The following is a 17,271-nucleotide window of genomic DNA, read 5'->3' on the forward strand; positions in this document are numbered from 1 at the left end:
ATTTGTAACGCAACAAAATGTGGGAAAAGAGAAGGTGTCTGAATACTTTCCCTGTATAGGGAATGAGGATCCATTTGACATGCGTCCTTTGTTTTTCCAGGTGAAGTGATTCATTTTACAGGTTAATTCTGTTGCGTTATGGCACCTTGCCCTGCTTGGCACGGACATAACTGTACTGACAACAACTAGTGCATGTGTACAGGGTTCATGTGGGGAAGAAAAAAAAACACCACTTGTTTTGAATTGATAATATATGAAATTTAAAAAAATAATCTGTCTTCTTGACTTATTTTTTGGGGGGGGGGGGGTTTCAAAGTACACAATGTAGCTCAATAACAACTACTGTTTATAAACTTTTATAAGATAACAATCTAGTTGAAAGAATACCAGTTCCATTTTGGCACAGGACCAGAGGAGACATTAAGGATTTGCACATCACCCACCAACTCCGTACGTTACGTTGCCCCCAGAAGAAAGCCTACGTCACAAATGGCACCCAACGAAACGGCAAGAAAGACAACCTAGAATACCACCGAATCTGTGACAGACATTGTATTATACCTGTCCTGTTCCAATGATAATGTATTATACCTGTCCTGTTCCAATGATAATGTATTATACCTGTCCTGTACCAATGATAATGTATTATACCTGTCCTGTACCAATGATACTGTAATATACCTGTCCTGTTCCAATGATAATGTAGTATACCTGTCCCTTTCCAATGATAATGTATTATACCTGTCCCTTTCCAATGATAATGTATTATACCTGTCCTGTTCCAATGATAATGTATTATACCTGTCCTGTTCCAATGATAATGTAATATACCTGTCCTGTTCCAATGATAATGTAGTATACCTGTCCTGTTCCAACGATAATGTATTATACCTGTCCTGTACCAACGATAATGTATTATACCTGTCCTGTTCCAACGATAATGTATTATACCTGTCCTGTACCAACGATAATGTATTATACCTGTCCTGTTCCAACGATATTGTAATATACCCGTCCTGTTCCAACGATAATGTATTATACCCGTCTTGTACCAATGATAATGTAATATACCTGTCTTGTACCAATGATAATGTAATATACCTGTCTTGTACCAATGATAATGTATTATACCTGTCCTGTTCCAATGATAATGTATTATACCTGTCCTGTTCCAATGATAATGTATTATACATGTCCTGTTCCAACGATAATGTAATATACCCGTCCTGTTCCGACGATAATGTAATATACCCGTCCTGTTCCGATGATAATGTATTATACCTGTCCTGTTCCAATGATAATGTATTATACCTGTCTTGTACCAACGATACTGAACTAACCTGTCCTGTACCAACAATATTGTAATATACCTGTCCTGTACCAACGATACTGAACTAACCTGTCCTATACCAACGATACTGAACTAACCTGTCCTATACCAACGATATTGTAATATACCTGTCCTGTACCAACGATATTGTAATATACCTGTCCTGTACCAACGATATTGAACTAACCTGTAATATACCTATCCTGTACCAACGATATTGTAATATACCTGTCCTATACCAACGATACTGAACTAACCTGTCCTGTACCAACGATATTGTAATATACCTGTCCTGTACCAACGATACTGAACTAACCTGTCCTATACCAACGATACTGAACTAACCTGTCCTGTACCAACGATATTGTAATATACCTGTCCTGTACCAACGATATCGTAATATACCTGTCCTGTACCAACGATATTGAACTAACCTGTAATATACCTATCCTGTACCAACGATATTGTAATATACCTGTCCTATACCAACGATACTGAACTAACCTGTCCTGTACCAACGATATTGTAATATACCTGTCCTGTACCAACGATATTGTAATATACCTGTCCTGTACCAACGATACTGAACTAACCTGTCCTGTACCAACGATATTGTAATATACCTGTCCTATACCAACGATACTGAACTAACCTGTCCTATACCAACGATATTGTAATATACCTGTCCTGTACCAACGATATTGTAATATACCTGTCCTGTACCAACGATACTGAACTAACCTGTCCTGTACCAACGATATTGTAATATACCTGTCCTATACCAACGATACTGAACTAACCTGTCCTATACCAACGATATTGTAATATACCTGTCCTGTACCAACGATATTGTAATATACCTGTCCTGTACCAACGATATTGTAATATACCTGTCCTATACCAACGATACTGAACTAACCTGTCCTATACCAACGATATTGTAATATACCTGTCCTGTACCAACGATATTGTAATATACCTGTCCTGTACCAACGATACTGAACTAACCTGTCCTATACCAACGATATTGTAATATACCTGTCCTATACCAATGATAATGTAATATACCTGTCCTGTACCAACGATACTGAACTAACCTGTCCTGTACCAACGATATTGTAATATACCTGTCCTATACCAACGATATTGTAATATACAGTGGGGAGAACAAGTATTTGATACACTGCCGATTTTGCAGGTTTTCCTACTTACAAAGCATGTAGAGGTCTGTAATTTTTTATCATGGATACACTTCAACTGTGAGAGACGGAATCTAAAACGAAAATCCAGAAAATCACATTGTATGATTTTTAAGTAATTAATTTGCATTTTATTGCGGTTAATGCGGTCTGAATATGCACACAAGTATAAACTGATAGGCAAATGGAATATGCACACAAACATTGGACTAGTGTTAAATAGGCATATCGCAATCAAGAGAATTTTAGCATGATATTTGATGTTTAAACATGGGTTTGAAGATGATTCACTTGTTCTTATTTACCATCTAGAATGATAGAGATTGAGTAGGTGGACAGAAACACCTGCGGATATAACCTGTTAACCAGAATAAAGAATGAACATGTGAGAGAAAAATCTCAAATACTGTTAGAAATTAGCAAAATGTACAACTAATAACACATTATGTACATTATTTAATTACTGGAGCATCCATTATTCTTCTTGTTTACTATACATTTCTCTTGCCATAGGTCTTCTGGAAGAATAGAACACTTGACCTGGTCATTGTCACCAAACACAAAAAACGTTTTTTTTCTCTCACCTATGACGTTGGGCCAATAAACCAAAACCCTCTTGTGCCATATTCTGTCAGTTACTACCGTGACCATGTCACCCGAATTGTTAGCCTCTCATTGTGGCTCCGGATCAGCCCGTGCGCACCCTCCTCATTCCCGTTAACACAGATGTTTAAAACCTTTCAGCGACCTCAACCTACCGATAGCAAAAAATATCTCGTAATGTATTAGACTTGTATTTATGAACTAATCTGTGCGGTTACAGAATCCCGAATCGGTAGTATACGGCAGTCACCGAAGGGTTCGCTGTGTCACTCACTGAGCTATAATAAGAACTGGGTCTGACTATTCCTCCTCTCTTCGTGTCACAGGGAACTCTTTGACGTAGCAACATAAATTGTCCCTGTACCATGCTGGCGACCAGGTATGCGGCTAAATTGAAGTAGCCCTATTTTCACCCTAGGTTTGCAGTAGCTACAGTAGTACAGGCGCAAAACCCAAGTCGTTAACTGGACTTTCGATGGACCTTTAAATTGAGGATCTGGCCCAAAAACTATTTACTGATAATCAAGTGTAAGACCACACACATGAATAATACAGTAGCATACTGTCGACTACACGTGACTGTGTAGAGAGCTTCAACTGGAGCCAGTGACCAATCAGTGTATCAGAATCAATGACGTGTTTCCGAAGCGTCGATTGACTGATGTGTGTGCAGACAGGAAGACGGAAAAACGACTTTATATCGGAGTTGTCTCGAGATGGCTATGCATTTTCATGGCATAAGGCTAGTAAGCATATCATTTCTCCATTTAATACAGACGGTCGACGTAAACAACCCTCATCGAATATTCTAAATTGGATTACAATAATGAGATGCATCCACCAATCCAAAGAAAGGTTAGGCGGGAGTTAGGTAGCCCGGTGAGTCGCTTTGTGGACAACGACTCCCATTGTTAGAGCGGAGAGATATATAACCTGTCAGTATAGCCATAATCTTTGATAAAAGTCCATTAACAAAGAAGTAGACCAGACCCAGCTGCTATTGCATTGATGTCTATAGGAGACACATCTAGTTAAGTAGACCGGAACTGACCTTTTTGTAAACGGCGAGTGACCCATCTTCATTTATCCACCATCTTTGGTGTTTTCAGAAGGATGCAGAGTATGTAAACAAACAACAATGGCAGCCGTAGGCCTGGTTCTATGCAGCCAGACGTTAGTTCTACATAGTTATCAAGGTATATCAGACCCATATCCATCCATACAGAACACCTGTCGGCTCTGCGGACAAAATCTGCTCATCAAAGGGACATTACAGGCAACACGGAGAATATTTGACAAGCCTAAAGCCTCAAAGGAAAAAAAGTTGTGTGACAGATTCCTTGCCACCGGTTTAGTGCTAACTGAGGCACCAGGGGTGAAGTCGGGCAGAATTTGTGCTAAGTGCTATCGACTATTTCTCAGGATAGAGGAATCTGTAAGCGTTTTAAAGAAATGGCAATCAGAGCATCAGACACAGGGGACGAGCAATAAGAGGAAGCGTGAATTGGAACCGAGTCCGTCTGAAACAGACAGGGCTGCCAAGAAGACATCGTCTGAACCGGAGCCGAGAACATATGAAACAGACAAGGGAGCCAAGAAGAAATGTCCTCCCTATAAAAAGGTTCCCCCGAGGAGCAGTCTTGTCGAGGTAGTTATACTAACCAACTAGCCCAACATTGGACTAAAGGAGCCTTTACGTTACTCCATAGTCCAAGGACCTTACACATTATGATTAAAGGACGAATTGGCTTTGGAAGCCAAAACAGCCAAATACTCCCATCTAATCACGAATCGATTCTCAATTTCGGTACGATTCTAGAAACATAAATCCATATAATTTCATATCAAAATAATTTCACAAATGCAAAATACACACTTAATGTATAGCGTTTTAACAGTTGCAGCCGGCAGTATTTTACAGTGACAACATATTGTTGCGTCGGCCTCCATTTTACTCACAGGTGTTCAGATACGCAGAGAGCAAAATAGCTCAGGTAGTCGACTCTGTCTTCTGTTTGTTTTCAGTAAATAAGCGCTGTAACATGGAAATATGGCCGTGTGAGAACTCTAACTCTATACAGGTGTATCAATTTAACCTTTTTGTGTTTAATTTTTTTTTCTTTCTCGCCGATATGAAAGATACGGTTATTTTAATGCTACCAAAACCGTACCGCAAGCGATGCGTGTTAATGTTAAGACCAAGCATAGTGGCTCTTAAAGCAACATCCATAACATGCATCACCTAGCCAACTACAAAGCGCCCCTCCTCCCAAAACCACATGCATGTACTGTAGTGTTCCTACCTTCTGTATTTTCATTATAATACTCTATTAGTCTATTAATTTCACATTATTTTGCAGGTTGTCATAACATACCCTAACCAATTGGATCCAAAGCTGAAAAAGAGAGTTGAGAAAGTTTCATCAGAATTTTCTGGAATGGTTGAAAACTTGGCAAAAGGCAAATTGACGACATTTGTCAGGTTAGCCTTGACGAATGAAACCATGTGTCAAGAAATCAGAACGCAGATGACACAGAAAATAGAAGCAGAGGTCAAGGCGTATGCAAGACCTTTAAATTACTTGACTTCTGCTGAACCTTGCATCTTGAGTAGTACCTCGTTGGAGAACATGAAGTGTTTTTCATACCAAGCGTTGGATGATGAGTTATCCAGGAAGACACCATGGCTTTATACCACCATCAATACCGCAACAGGTGGTTCCACCATCCATAACTGTGTGGCTGCATCTGTGGCCCTGAGAGGTAGAAACCCCAGGCTTTCTGCACTGGCCTATGTCATCAACTCAACACTGACCCAAGGGGGGGTTAAGCCCATTTTCAAAAGACTCTCTAAGATGGGCATAACAACCACACACAGCAATGTCCTAAATAAGCAGAAAGAGATGAAGGCAGCTGGGTACAACATCAACATCAAATGCTGGAGGGAGGACTGTGAGCTGTTTTTCCAACACAGTGTCAGCGGTGAAGTCTGCCCACGACCACCTCCTACTGCTAAACCGACAGAGGAGACCGGAAGAGAGGAAGAGGAGGAGGAGGACAGGAGTCCAGTGGAGGATGAGTTTGAAATAGAGCTGGACTGGGGTCCACTGGAGGAAGAGGGTGAAGGAGATGAGGAAGAGTGGAGTCCACTGTCAGAAGAGACAGAAAGAGAGGAGGACAGAGGATCTACAGTGCAGGAAGAGAGAGGAGAGGAGAAAGACAGGGGTTCTGTGCTAGGAGAGACAGAAAGAGAGGAGGCCAGAGGATCTACAGTGCAGGGAGAGGGAAGAGAGGAGAAAGACAGGGGTTCCCTGCTAGGAGAGACAGAAAGAGAGGAAGACAGAGGATCAACAGTGCAGGAAGAGAGTGAAGGAGAGGAGGAAGACAGGGGTTCCCTGCTAGGAGAGACAGAAAGAGAGGAAGAGGGACATGCATCATCAGCACGACAAGGAAATGACAGACAGGAAGAGGACTCTGATTCAACAGTGGATTCAGAGTCTGAATACTTTGGATTGAACCTCACCTGTGAGAGTGATTAGAGAAGTAGCCTAACAAAGAGTCTGTAGATTACAGATCTAGGCCTATGGGCCAAGGTTACATCTCTGAACAACAAGGGACTAATCATAGACTGCATCCCAAATGTCACCCTATATAGTGCACTACTTTTGACCAGGACCATTTGGGACAGAATCATACAGTGAAATTACTCCTGTTGAGGGGGTCAAGGTGTGAGGTCTACTGTTCCAGGTGTGTGTTGATGGGGTCAAGGTGTGAGGGCTACTGTTCCAGGTGTGTGTTGAGGGGGTCAAGGTGTGAGGGCTACTGTTCCTGGTGTGTGTTGAGGGGGTCAAGGTGTGTGTTGAGGGGGTCAAGGTGTGAGGTCGACTGTTCCAGGTGTGTGTTGAGGGGGTCAAGGTGTGAGGTCGACTGTTCCAGGTGTGTGTTGAGGGGGTCAAGGTATGAGGTCGACTGTTCCAGGTGTGTGTTGAGGGGGTCAAGGTGTGAGGGCTACTGTTCTAGGTGTGTAGTGAGGGGGTCAAGGTGTGAGGTCGACTGTTCCAGGTGTGTGTTGAGGGGGTCAAGGTGTGAGGGCTACTGTTCCAGGTGTGTAGTGAGGGGGTCAAGGTATGAGGTCGACTGTTCCAGGTGTGTGTTGAGGGGGTCAAGGTGTGAGGGCTACTGTTCCAGGTGTGTAGTGAGGGGGTCAAGGTGTGAGGTCGACTGTTCCAGGTGTGTGTTGAGGGGTGAAGGTGTGTGTTGAGGGGGTCAAGGTGTGTGTACAGTGTGTTTACAACCGTATTAAAGAGACCAGTTCCATTTAAATGTTCAATTCAAACTTTATTGTCCCAGCAGGGAGTATTTCATTGTGCAGCTAAGAGTACAAAGCTGCTCAACACAAACTTCCATTTTGCTACTTCCCAAAATGGCACCCTATTCCCTAATATAGTGCACTACTTACCCCATAGGGCTCTGGTCAAAAGTAGTGCACTACTTACCCCATAGGGCTCTGGTCAAAAGTAGTGCACTACTTACCCCATAGGGCTCTGGTCAAAAGTAGTGCACTACTTACCCAATAGGGCTCTGGTCAAAAGTAGTGCACTACTTACCCAATAGGGCTCTGGTCAAAAGTAGTGCACTACTTACCCCATAGGGTCCTGGTCAAAAGTAGTGCACTACTTACCCCATAGGGTCCTGGTCAAAAGTAGTGCACTACTTACCCCATAGAGCCCTGGTCCAAAGTAGTGCACTATACAGGGAAGCCACTCATTGGGCCAAGATGATCCAGACAATAAACAAAAAATAAATACAAATTACAATACCAATTATTTTTTAAATGACCTCGAGTTTGCCTGAGTAGATTCATAGGTTGTACAAATGTAAACTAGTGTCAATTCCGATATCACATGTACAGTTATCAGGTAAAGTGACTTGCTCTCCTCTCCTTCATCTGTAGCGGTCTGAATTATTATTAATTTCACCTTTATTTAACTAGGCAAGTCAGTTAAGAACAGTTAAGTTAAGAACAAGTCAGTTCTTATTTTACAATGACAGCCTACTGGGGAACAGTGCCCCCTTGTTCAGGGGGCAGAACGACAGATTTGTACCTTGTCAGCTGTGCGCCGCCCTATGGGGCTGTTTAGCTCATGTGTAACTCTGTGTTGTTGTCTGTTCACACTGCTTTGCTTTATCTTGGCCAGGTGGCAGTTGTAAATGAGAACTTGTTCTCAACTGGCCTACCTGGTTAAATAAAGGTGAAATAAAAATGGGGCTCTCCCTCTGACTGCAGATAATGCGAGACTGCTGGGTGGAACACTAGCCTTCCAGGTGCTGTCCTTCACGGATGGTGAGAAGCCTGCATCTCAAATTACACTCTATTCCCTATATAGTGCACTACTTTAGACCAGAGCTTTATTCCCTATATAGTGCACTACAGAGCCCTATTCCCTATATAGTGCACTACCTTAGACCAGAATCCTATTCCCTATATAGTACACTACTTTAGACAGGGCCCTATTCCCTATATAGTGCACTACCTTAGACCAGAGTCCTATTCCCTATATAGTGCACTACAGAGTCCTATTCCCTATATAGTACACTACTTTAGACCAGAGTCCTATTCCCTATATAGTGCACTACCTTAGACCAGCGTCCTATTCCCTATATAGTGCTCTGGTCAGAAGGAATGCACTGAATGAATAGGGTGCCATTTGTGACGAAACCCTTGAATACAAAAATAAACCTACATCCAGTCTTCCATAGAGGGGTCTGTTCATCTGCTGTTACCACGACACTATCAATGATGTCACACTCACATCTTTGGCCTGTAGCCCTCAGGGACAGGTCTGTGTACAGATAGCGTCTCCAGGTTGGGGTATGTTAAGGTGCCCGGGAAACATCCACTTTGTTATGTCCATGTTGTTAGAATTTGTTCTTAATTACTTATCTGGGTAAATAAAGGTTAGACGAACACAATATTTGGCCTGTTTTAATCATGATGGGCAGCCACCCATACAGCCTTGGAAATGATGGCAGACATTTTGTTTCTGAACACAAAACTCACCAAATGTCTGCATCTCTCACAGCACGATGCCAAACGCCCACACGTCCCCCTCTGTAAAGACAGATCCCACAACAGTACTATTTTCTGACTGGCCAGGTCACAGTGCACCCACCACCTGTAAGTACAGGTCAGAGATCAGAACTAATAAATGTTCTGTGTATGGGTTACTGTCTGTAAGAAATGATCGTAGGTCACAATGCACCACCTGGAACACAGACCCCAGAACATTTACTGTCTGTCTAAGGTCAGGTCCCAGACCAGTAATGCCAGTGGCAGTTGGTGTCATAAGGAATGAGTGTGAGGAGGAGGAAACTGGGTTCCATTTTGGATCGGAGGTGTTCCATGGCCAGTGTGATGTGATAAGAGGTGATGGTGAGCAGGCTCTGTAGCTCAGGGTCAGGGGTCAGCTTGTCTCTGTGGGTCTGAAGGAAGCGCCAACGCACAGGGCTCTGGGAGAACAACGCACAGGACTCTGGGAGAACAACGCACAAGACTCTGGGAGAACAACGCACAGGACTCTGGGAGAACAACACAGGACTCTGGGAGAACAACGCACAGGACTCTGGGAGATCAACACAGGACGCTGGGAGAACAACACAAGACTCTGGGAGAACAACGCACAGGACTCTGGGAGAACAACACAGGACTCTGGGAGAACAACACAGGACTCTGGGAGAACAACACAGGACTCTGGGAGAACAACACAGGACTCTGGGAGAACAACACAGGACGCTGGGAGAACAACACAGGACGCTGGGAGAACAACACAGGACGCTGGGAGAACAACACAGGACGCTGGGAGAACAACACAGGACTCTGGGAGAACAACACAGGACTCTGGGAGATCAACACAGGACTCTGGGAGATCAACACAGGACTCTGGGAGATCAACACAGGACTCTGGGAGATCAACACAGGACTCTGGGAGATCAACACAGGACTCTGGGAGATCAACACAGGACTCTGGGAGATCAACACAGGACTCTGGGAGAACAACACAGGACTCTGGGAGAACAACACAGGACTCTGGGAGAACAACACATAACACAGAATTCATGTTGTTGTAGTGTATGTTATATTCCTTATGGAGACTAATATAAATAATGCAGACTCCCAGAGTGGTAGATTATCACACAGTATTTGTTCTTATTTTGGTCATGGGAGGATGGTCAGTTTCTCATTTGCGTCTCAGGCTGAAAAAGTTTAAGAACCCCAAATGTAGGGAAAAGGCTGCCATTTGAGATGCAAACTTTGTGACCTTACCCCCACTAAAGCAGTGTCTCGTTTCAGTCTCAATAGATATTTAATCTCTGATCATTATGGGTATAAGATTATCAACTGCCTCAGAGGTTGAGGAGTGTACTGGTGGTAGCCTAGCCTAGCATTCCCTCTTTGGTGATCTGGTGGTAGCCTAGCATTCCCTCTTTGGTGGTAGCCTAGCGTACCCTCTTTGGTGATCTGGTGGTAGCCTAGCATTCCCTCTTTGGTGGTAGCCTAGCATTCCCTCTTTGGTGATCTGGTGGTAGCCTCTTTGGTGATCTGGTGGTAGCCTAGCCTAGCGTACCCTCTTTGGTGATCTGGGGGTAGCCTAGCATTCCCTCTTTGATGGTAGCCTAGCATTCCCTCTTTGGTGATCTGGTGGTGATCTGGTGGTAGCCTCTTTGGTGATCTGGTGGTAGCCTAGCCTAGCGTACCCTCTTTGGTGATCTGGTGGTAGCCTAGCCTAGCGTACCCTCTTTGGTGATCTGGTGGTAGCCTAGCCTAGCGTAGCCTCTTTGGTGATCTGGTGGTAGCCTAGCCTAGCGTACCCTCTTTGGTGATCTGGTGGTAGCCTAGCGTAGCCTCTTTGGTGATCTGGTGGTAGCCTAGCATAGCCTCTTTGGTGATATGGTGGTAGCCTAGCGTAGCCTCTTTGGTGATATGGTGGTAGCCTAGCCTAGCGTACCCGCTGGTGATCTGGTGGTAGCCTAGCGTACCCTCTTTGGTGGTAGCCTAGCATACCCTCTTTGGTGATCTGGTGGTAGCTCCTCAGGGCCCTCTCTCTCCCCAGCCTCTTTGCTCCTCAGGGCCCTGACCTCGGCCCACATTCCTCACTCCTCCCCAACTCACGGCTGTCCTACCTTATCTGTTGACTGAAACCAGACTGTGGCCCTTCTCCTCTCCATAGGATACCTGAGATGTAACAATAACCTGTTCTGACAGAATGTAAACATCCTGCTCTCAGTAGATTTCCATACCCTCAGTTCTAATATGATATCATGAATAAGGATGTTTAGAAGTTAGTACCAATCAGTAGTATGTATGTACAGTAGTACATAGAAGTCTACACATCTTTGAGTACCTAATAGCTTACAGACTCACTTCAAACTGTAACCTGAAAAGTAGAATACAGACCATTTCTCACAAACCCATTGAGGTGAGCCAGTAAGTCAGAAGTTCTTGTTCATGTAGACAGAAAGAATATATACTATTTGCCAGAGTCACACCTCTCCTTCCCTGGCAATAGAGAACAGTAAAACTCCAGCCAACACGTTTAAAATGGTCAAAGGTGACGCCAAATCTCCCAGCATTCCCTACAACCATTTCCTAAATTCTGCATGCAAGGCCGCATGCCAGGTAGTCAGAAGTCCTTGTTCATGTAGACAGACCGCATACCAGGTAGTCAGAAGTCCTTGTTCATGTAGACAGACCGCATGCCAGGTAGTCAGAAGTCCTTGTTCATGTAGACAGACCGCATGCCAGGTAGTCAGAAGTCCTTGTTCATGTAGACAGACCGCATGTCAGGTAGTCAGAAGTCCTAGTTCATGTAGACAGACTGCATGCCAGGTAGTCAGAAGTCCTTGTTCATGTAGACAGACCGCATGCCAGGTAGTCAGAAGTCCTTGTTCATGTAGACAGACCGCATGCCAGGTAGTCATGTAGACAGACCGCATGCCAGGTAGTTATGTAGACAGACCGCATGCCAGACGAGACTTTAGGCATACGGCCAGGTAGGACTTTAGGTACACACCGGGCATGATGCAGAACACACACACTGATGAAATTGGTCACACTATGTGTAACCGATGTGAAATGGCTAGCTAGTTAGCGGTGGTGCGCGCTAGCAGCCTTTCTTTTGTGGAGCGATGGGTAACGACGCTTCGTGGGTGACTGTTGTTGATGTGTGCAGAGGGTCCCTGGTTCGCACCCGGGTCGGGGCGAGGGGACGGTCTATCTAAAGTTATTCTGTTACATATGTACTTAACCTGTTTTAAACGTGTACTGTATAATTATTTACATACAATTACACGGAGGGTATAGGCTCATTCCCAATTCTCCCATTTCAGGTGATCAACTCACTTGAGAGTCGGGTGGTTGAATTGTTCAAGGAGGCTGTCATGCCATCCAGTCACAAGTCCTTGTTCATGTAGACCTGGGCTTCAGTGAAGGGCTGTGGCTTCCTCTCACATACACTAACTCAACTCACAATACCTATACTCACAGGATATGCCTGCTGCAAGCATGATTGGAGCCCCCTCCCTCACTGACAGTGACTGACACACACGGAAACCAACCCATTAACTGAAGGCCATAATTGCATCTGATTTATTGAATGTGTTGCTTAGTTACAGATCAATAGTATCATCACTCCATATACAACTACAGTATTCTTTATTTTACAGTTCATATTCAAATACATCCGTTTTAAATGGCTTATTTACAAAACACATTTTCAATGTCAGTGCAATGTTATTAAAAAAAAAAAGAGGGAAAAAAAGGTAATTTCATTAAATACATCTTTTTCTGATCCATCAAAAGGAAGAGGTGAAAACAACTTAATTAGTAGAAGACACTACCTGTCAACGGGTCATACCATGCTGCCACAGAGGGAGGGGTGTTCACTGTTCAGGTAATAAATTAACCCTGGTTCTTCACAGGATTGAACTGCTCCTAGGAGTGTTTTAAAAGAAGACGTCAGCCTGGAATCAAAACAACCTTTATCTGACTCAATCTGAAGTGAACCAACCGTGGAATGAGGCGGGGTTACAGGTCGTCTCTGTGCTTGCTGCTGGTACAAGACAGCTGAAGATGTGGTACAAGCCTGGTATAGATCGGGTTTTGTCCCAAACAGCACCCTATTCCCTATATAGTGCACTACTTTTGACCAGAGTCCTATGGCACCCTATTCCCTACATAATGCACTACTTTAGACCAGAGCCCTATGGCACCCTATTCCCTACACAGTGCACTACTTTTGACCAGAGCCCTATGGCACCCTATTCCCTACATAGTGCACTACTTTTGACCAGAGCACTACGGGCCCTAGTCAAAAGCAGTGCACGATATAAGGAATTACATTAGGGCATATGGTGCCATTTCAGACACAGACCCATATTTCCCGTCTCGCTTAAATCAGTCTCTAAAACAGGGCGCATGTAGCCCAGCAGCACAAGGTACGTTCAGAGAGTCACTGCATCTCTAAGTCCAAAAAAGGGCACTACATAGGGTATAAGGTGCCATTTGTAGAAAGCAGCTTTGTTTGACAAGATACGCAGTTCAGATATCCACACTAACACTGTGTGAAGCAAGGGAATGGGCAGGCATTTCTAAGTGCTATCACAGTATGAAGCAAGGTAATGGGCAGGCATTTCTAAGTGCTATCACAGTATGAAGCAAGGTAATGGGCAGGCATTTCTAAGTGCTATCACAGTATGAAGCAAGGTAATGGGCAGGCATTTCTAAGTGCTATCACAGTATGAAGCAAGGTAATGGGCAGGCATTTCTAAGTGCTATCACAGTATGAAGCAAGGGAATGGGCAGGCATTTCTAAGTGCTATCACAGTGTGAAGCAAGGTAATGGGCAGGCATTTCTAAGTGCTATCACAGTATGAAGCAAGGGAATGGGCAGGCATTTCTAAGTGCTATGCTAGTATAAACATAGGAACGTGGGCCTGTGCTGATCGCCACAAAACAGTTCCCTTTGAGTGAAGGGATGTATTTTAAAAAGTTGGGACAACATTCTCTCTCTCGCTCTACAATATTCAATAGTTAGACATTGTTTTACAGTGAGGGGTGGGGAGAAATATAAAATACAAAAAAATACAAAAGAACGTTCAGTAATGCAATTTTTTGCATTAGACTCACAAACATTTTCTGACAAGGAAAAATAACGTTTAATTTAAAAATGACAAACACTTCAATCCAGTGAAACAATGAGGATCAGCCCCCCTCACAAACAGAGCAGCAACAACAGTTGGAGTTACGGGATTTAAATCACATTCTCTTGAATGATTCTGTCAGCTGGGAGACAACTTCATTATAAGAGAGACTCTTTTACAACTAAAATCATAAATTAAATTAAAACCATCAAAACATTCAGTTGTTCTCCAGGTGAGAAACAGACATCTGTTCACAGCGGGTGATCTGAAAAGATGGTCGCTCGACACAAGAGCTGCTACTAAAACCCATAGCTGACGTGAAAATGTGGGTTATGACATGTTATGACATTCGTATGACAGTGCTAGGAAGACCATATGACAACGCATCTTTTGAGTCGTGTTTTACCACAGATGATTATTACCTAGTAGCTGATGGTAATGGTAAAAACATAGGATTGTATAGAGAACAGACTGGTGAGGACTCTAGCTCACCAATCGCATGGAAATTTGACGGAAGCCATCAGAAATCACACCCTATTCCTTGAATACAGACATTCGAGAAAATTATTCACACCCCTTGACTTTGTCCACATTTTGTGTTACAACCTGATTTTCAAAATGGATAAAATGTATATTGTTTGTCACTGGCCTACACACAATACCCCATATAATATCAAAAGAAAAATAATGATTTTAGAAATGGTTACAAATTAATTAGAAATGAAAAGCTGAGATGTCTTGAGGTCAATAGGTATTCAATCCCTTTGTTATAGCAAGTCTTCATAAGTTCAGGAGTAAAAATGTGCTTAACAAGTCACATAGTAAGTTGCACGGACTCACTCTGTAGTGTTTAACATGATTTTTTTTGAGTGACTACCTCCTCTCTGTACTGCACACATACAATTATCTGTAAGGTCCCTCAGTCGAGCAGTGAATTTCAAGTATAGATTCAACCACAAAGACCAGGGAGGGTTTCCAACGCCTCGTAAAGAAGGACACCTATTGGTAGATGGGTAAAAATAAAAAGCAGACATTGAATATCCCTTTAAGCATGGTGAAGTTATTAATTACACATTGAATGGTGTATCAATACACCCAGTCACTACAAAGATACAGGCGTCCTTCCTAACTCAGTTGCTGGAGAGGAAGGAAACCGCTCAGGGATTTCACCATGAGGCCAATGGAGACTTTGAAACAGTTACGGAGTTCGATGGCTGTGATGGGAGAAAACTGAGGATGGATCAACAACATTGTGGTTACTCCACAATACTAACCTAAATGACAACGTGAAAAGAAGGAAGCCTATACAGAATACAAATATTTCAAAACATGCATCCTGTTTGCAACAAGGTACTTAAGTAATACTGCAGAAAATGTGGCAAAAAAAGATACTTATGTCCAGAATACAAAGCGTTATGTTTGGGGCAAATCCAACAACACTGAGTACCACTCTTTATATTTTCAAGCATGGTGGTGGTGGCTACATCATGTTATGGGTATGCTTGTCATCGGCAAGGACCAAGGAGTTTTTTAGGATAAAAAGAAATGGAACAGAGCTAAGCACAGGCTAAATCCTAGAGGAAAACCTGGTTCAGTCTGCTTTCCACCAGACACTGGGAGATTAATTCACTTTTCAGCAGGACAATAACCTAAAACACAAATACACTGGAGTTGCTTACCAAGATGACATTGAATGTTCCTGACTGGACTACGTCGTTTTGACAAAAAACAAAAAAAAACAAATCGGCTTGAAAATGGCTGTCTTGCGATGCTCAACAACCATCTTGAAAGATCTAGAATAATTTTTAAAATAATAAATGTACAAATATTGTACAATCCAGGTGTGCAAAGCTCTTAGAGCAGGTGTGTCAAACTCATTCCACGGAGGGTCGAATGTCCGCGTGTTTTCGGTTTTTCCTTTCAATTAAGACCTAGACAACCAGGTGAGGAGAGTTCCTTACTGAGACCTAGACAACCAGGTGAGGAGAGTTCCTTACTGAGACCTAGACAACCAGGTGAGGAGAGTTCCTTACTGAGACCTAGACAACCAGGTGAGGAGAGTTCCTTACTGAGACCTAGACAACCAGGTGAGGAGAGTTCCTTACTGAGACCTAGACAACCAGGTGAGGAGAGTTCCTTACTGAGACCTAGACAACCAGGTGAGGAGAGTTCCTTACTGAGACCTAGACAACCAGGTGAGGGGAGTTCCTTACTGAGACCTAGACAACCAGGTGAGGGGAGTTCCTTACTGAGACCTAGACAACCAGGTGAGGGGAGTTCCTTACTGAGACCTAGACAACCAGGTGAGGAGAGTTCCTTACTGAGACCTAGACAACCAGGTGAGGGGAGTTCCTTACTGAGACCTAGACAACCAGGTGAGGAGAGATCCTTACTGAGACCTAGACAACCAGGTGAGGAGAGTTCCTTACTGAGACCTAGACAACCAGGTGAGGGGAGTTCCTTACTGAGACCTAGACAACCAGGTGAGGAGAGTTCCTTACTGAGACCTAGACAACCAGGTGAGGAGAGTTCCTTACTGAGACCTAGACAACCAGGTGAGGGGAGTTCCATACTGAGACCTAGACAACCAGGTGAGGAGAGTTCCTTACTAATTAGTGACCTTCATTCATCAATCAAGGACAATGGAGGAGTGAATCCCGCAAGACACTCAGCCCTCGGTGGAATGAGTTTCACACGAGACTTACCCAGAAAGACTCACCTGTAACCGCTGCCAAAGATGGTTCTAACATGTATCGACTGACTCAGGGGTGTGAATACTTATGTAAATTAGATATTTCTCTATTTCATTTTCAATAAATTTGCAAACATTTCAGATTTTTTCCTCCCTCACTTTGTCATTATGGGGTATTGTGTGTAGATGGGTGAGAGGGGAGAAACAAAGTCTGTAACACAACACAATGTGGAATAAGTCAAGGGGTA

General features: G+C 43.4%; 1 protein-coding gene across 1 annotated transcript; it reads left to right on the forward strand.

Moving 5' to 3' along the window:
- Positions 1–3,812: 3,812 nt before the first annotated feature.
- LOC120028532 lies at positions 3,813–10,238 on the forward strand. The gene is made up of 4 exons (XM_038973724.1): positions 3,813–4,780; positions 5,493–6,657; positions 8,420–8,476; positions 9,622–10,238. The coding sequence occupies exons 1-4, from the start codon at positions 4,271–4,273 to the stop codon at positions 10,236–10,238; spliced, it is 2,349 nt and encodes a 782-aa protein (XP_038829652.1). The 5' UTR covers positions 3,813–4,270.
- The last annotated feature ends 7,033 nt before the right edge of the window (positions 10,239–17,271 follow it).

Source organism: Salvelinus namaycush, chromosome 34, assembly GCF_016432855.1.
Source record: "Salvelinus namaycush isolate Seneca chromosome 34, SaNama_1.0, whole genome shotgun sequence".
Lineage (NCBI taxonomy): Eukaryota > Metazoa > Chordata > Actinopteri > Salmoniformes > Salmonidae > Salvelinus > Salvelinus namaycush.

Coding starts and splice junctions, on each gene's coding strand:
- LOC120028532 (XM_038973724.1), top strand. CDS start 4,271: ATGGCAGCCGTAGGCCTGGTTCTATGCAGCCAGACGTTAGTTCTACAT. Junction 4,781..5,492: donor CGAGGAGCAGTCTTGTCGAG/GTAGTTATACTA, acceptor ATTATTTTGCAG/GTTGTCATAACATACCCTAA. Junction 8,477..9,621: donor GGTGCTGTCCTTCACGGATG/GTGAGAAGCCTG, acceptor GTGGGTCTGAAG/GAAGCGCCAACGCACAGGGC.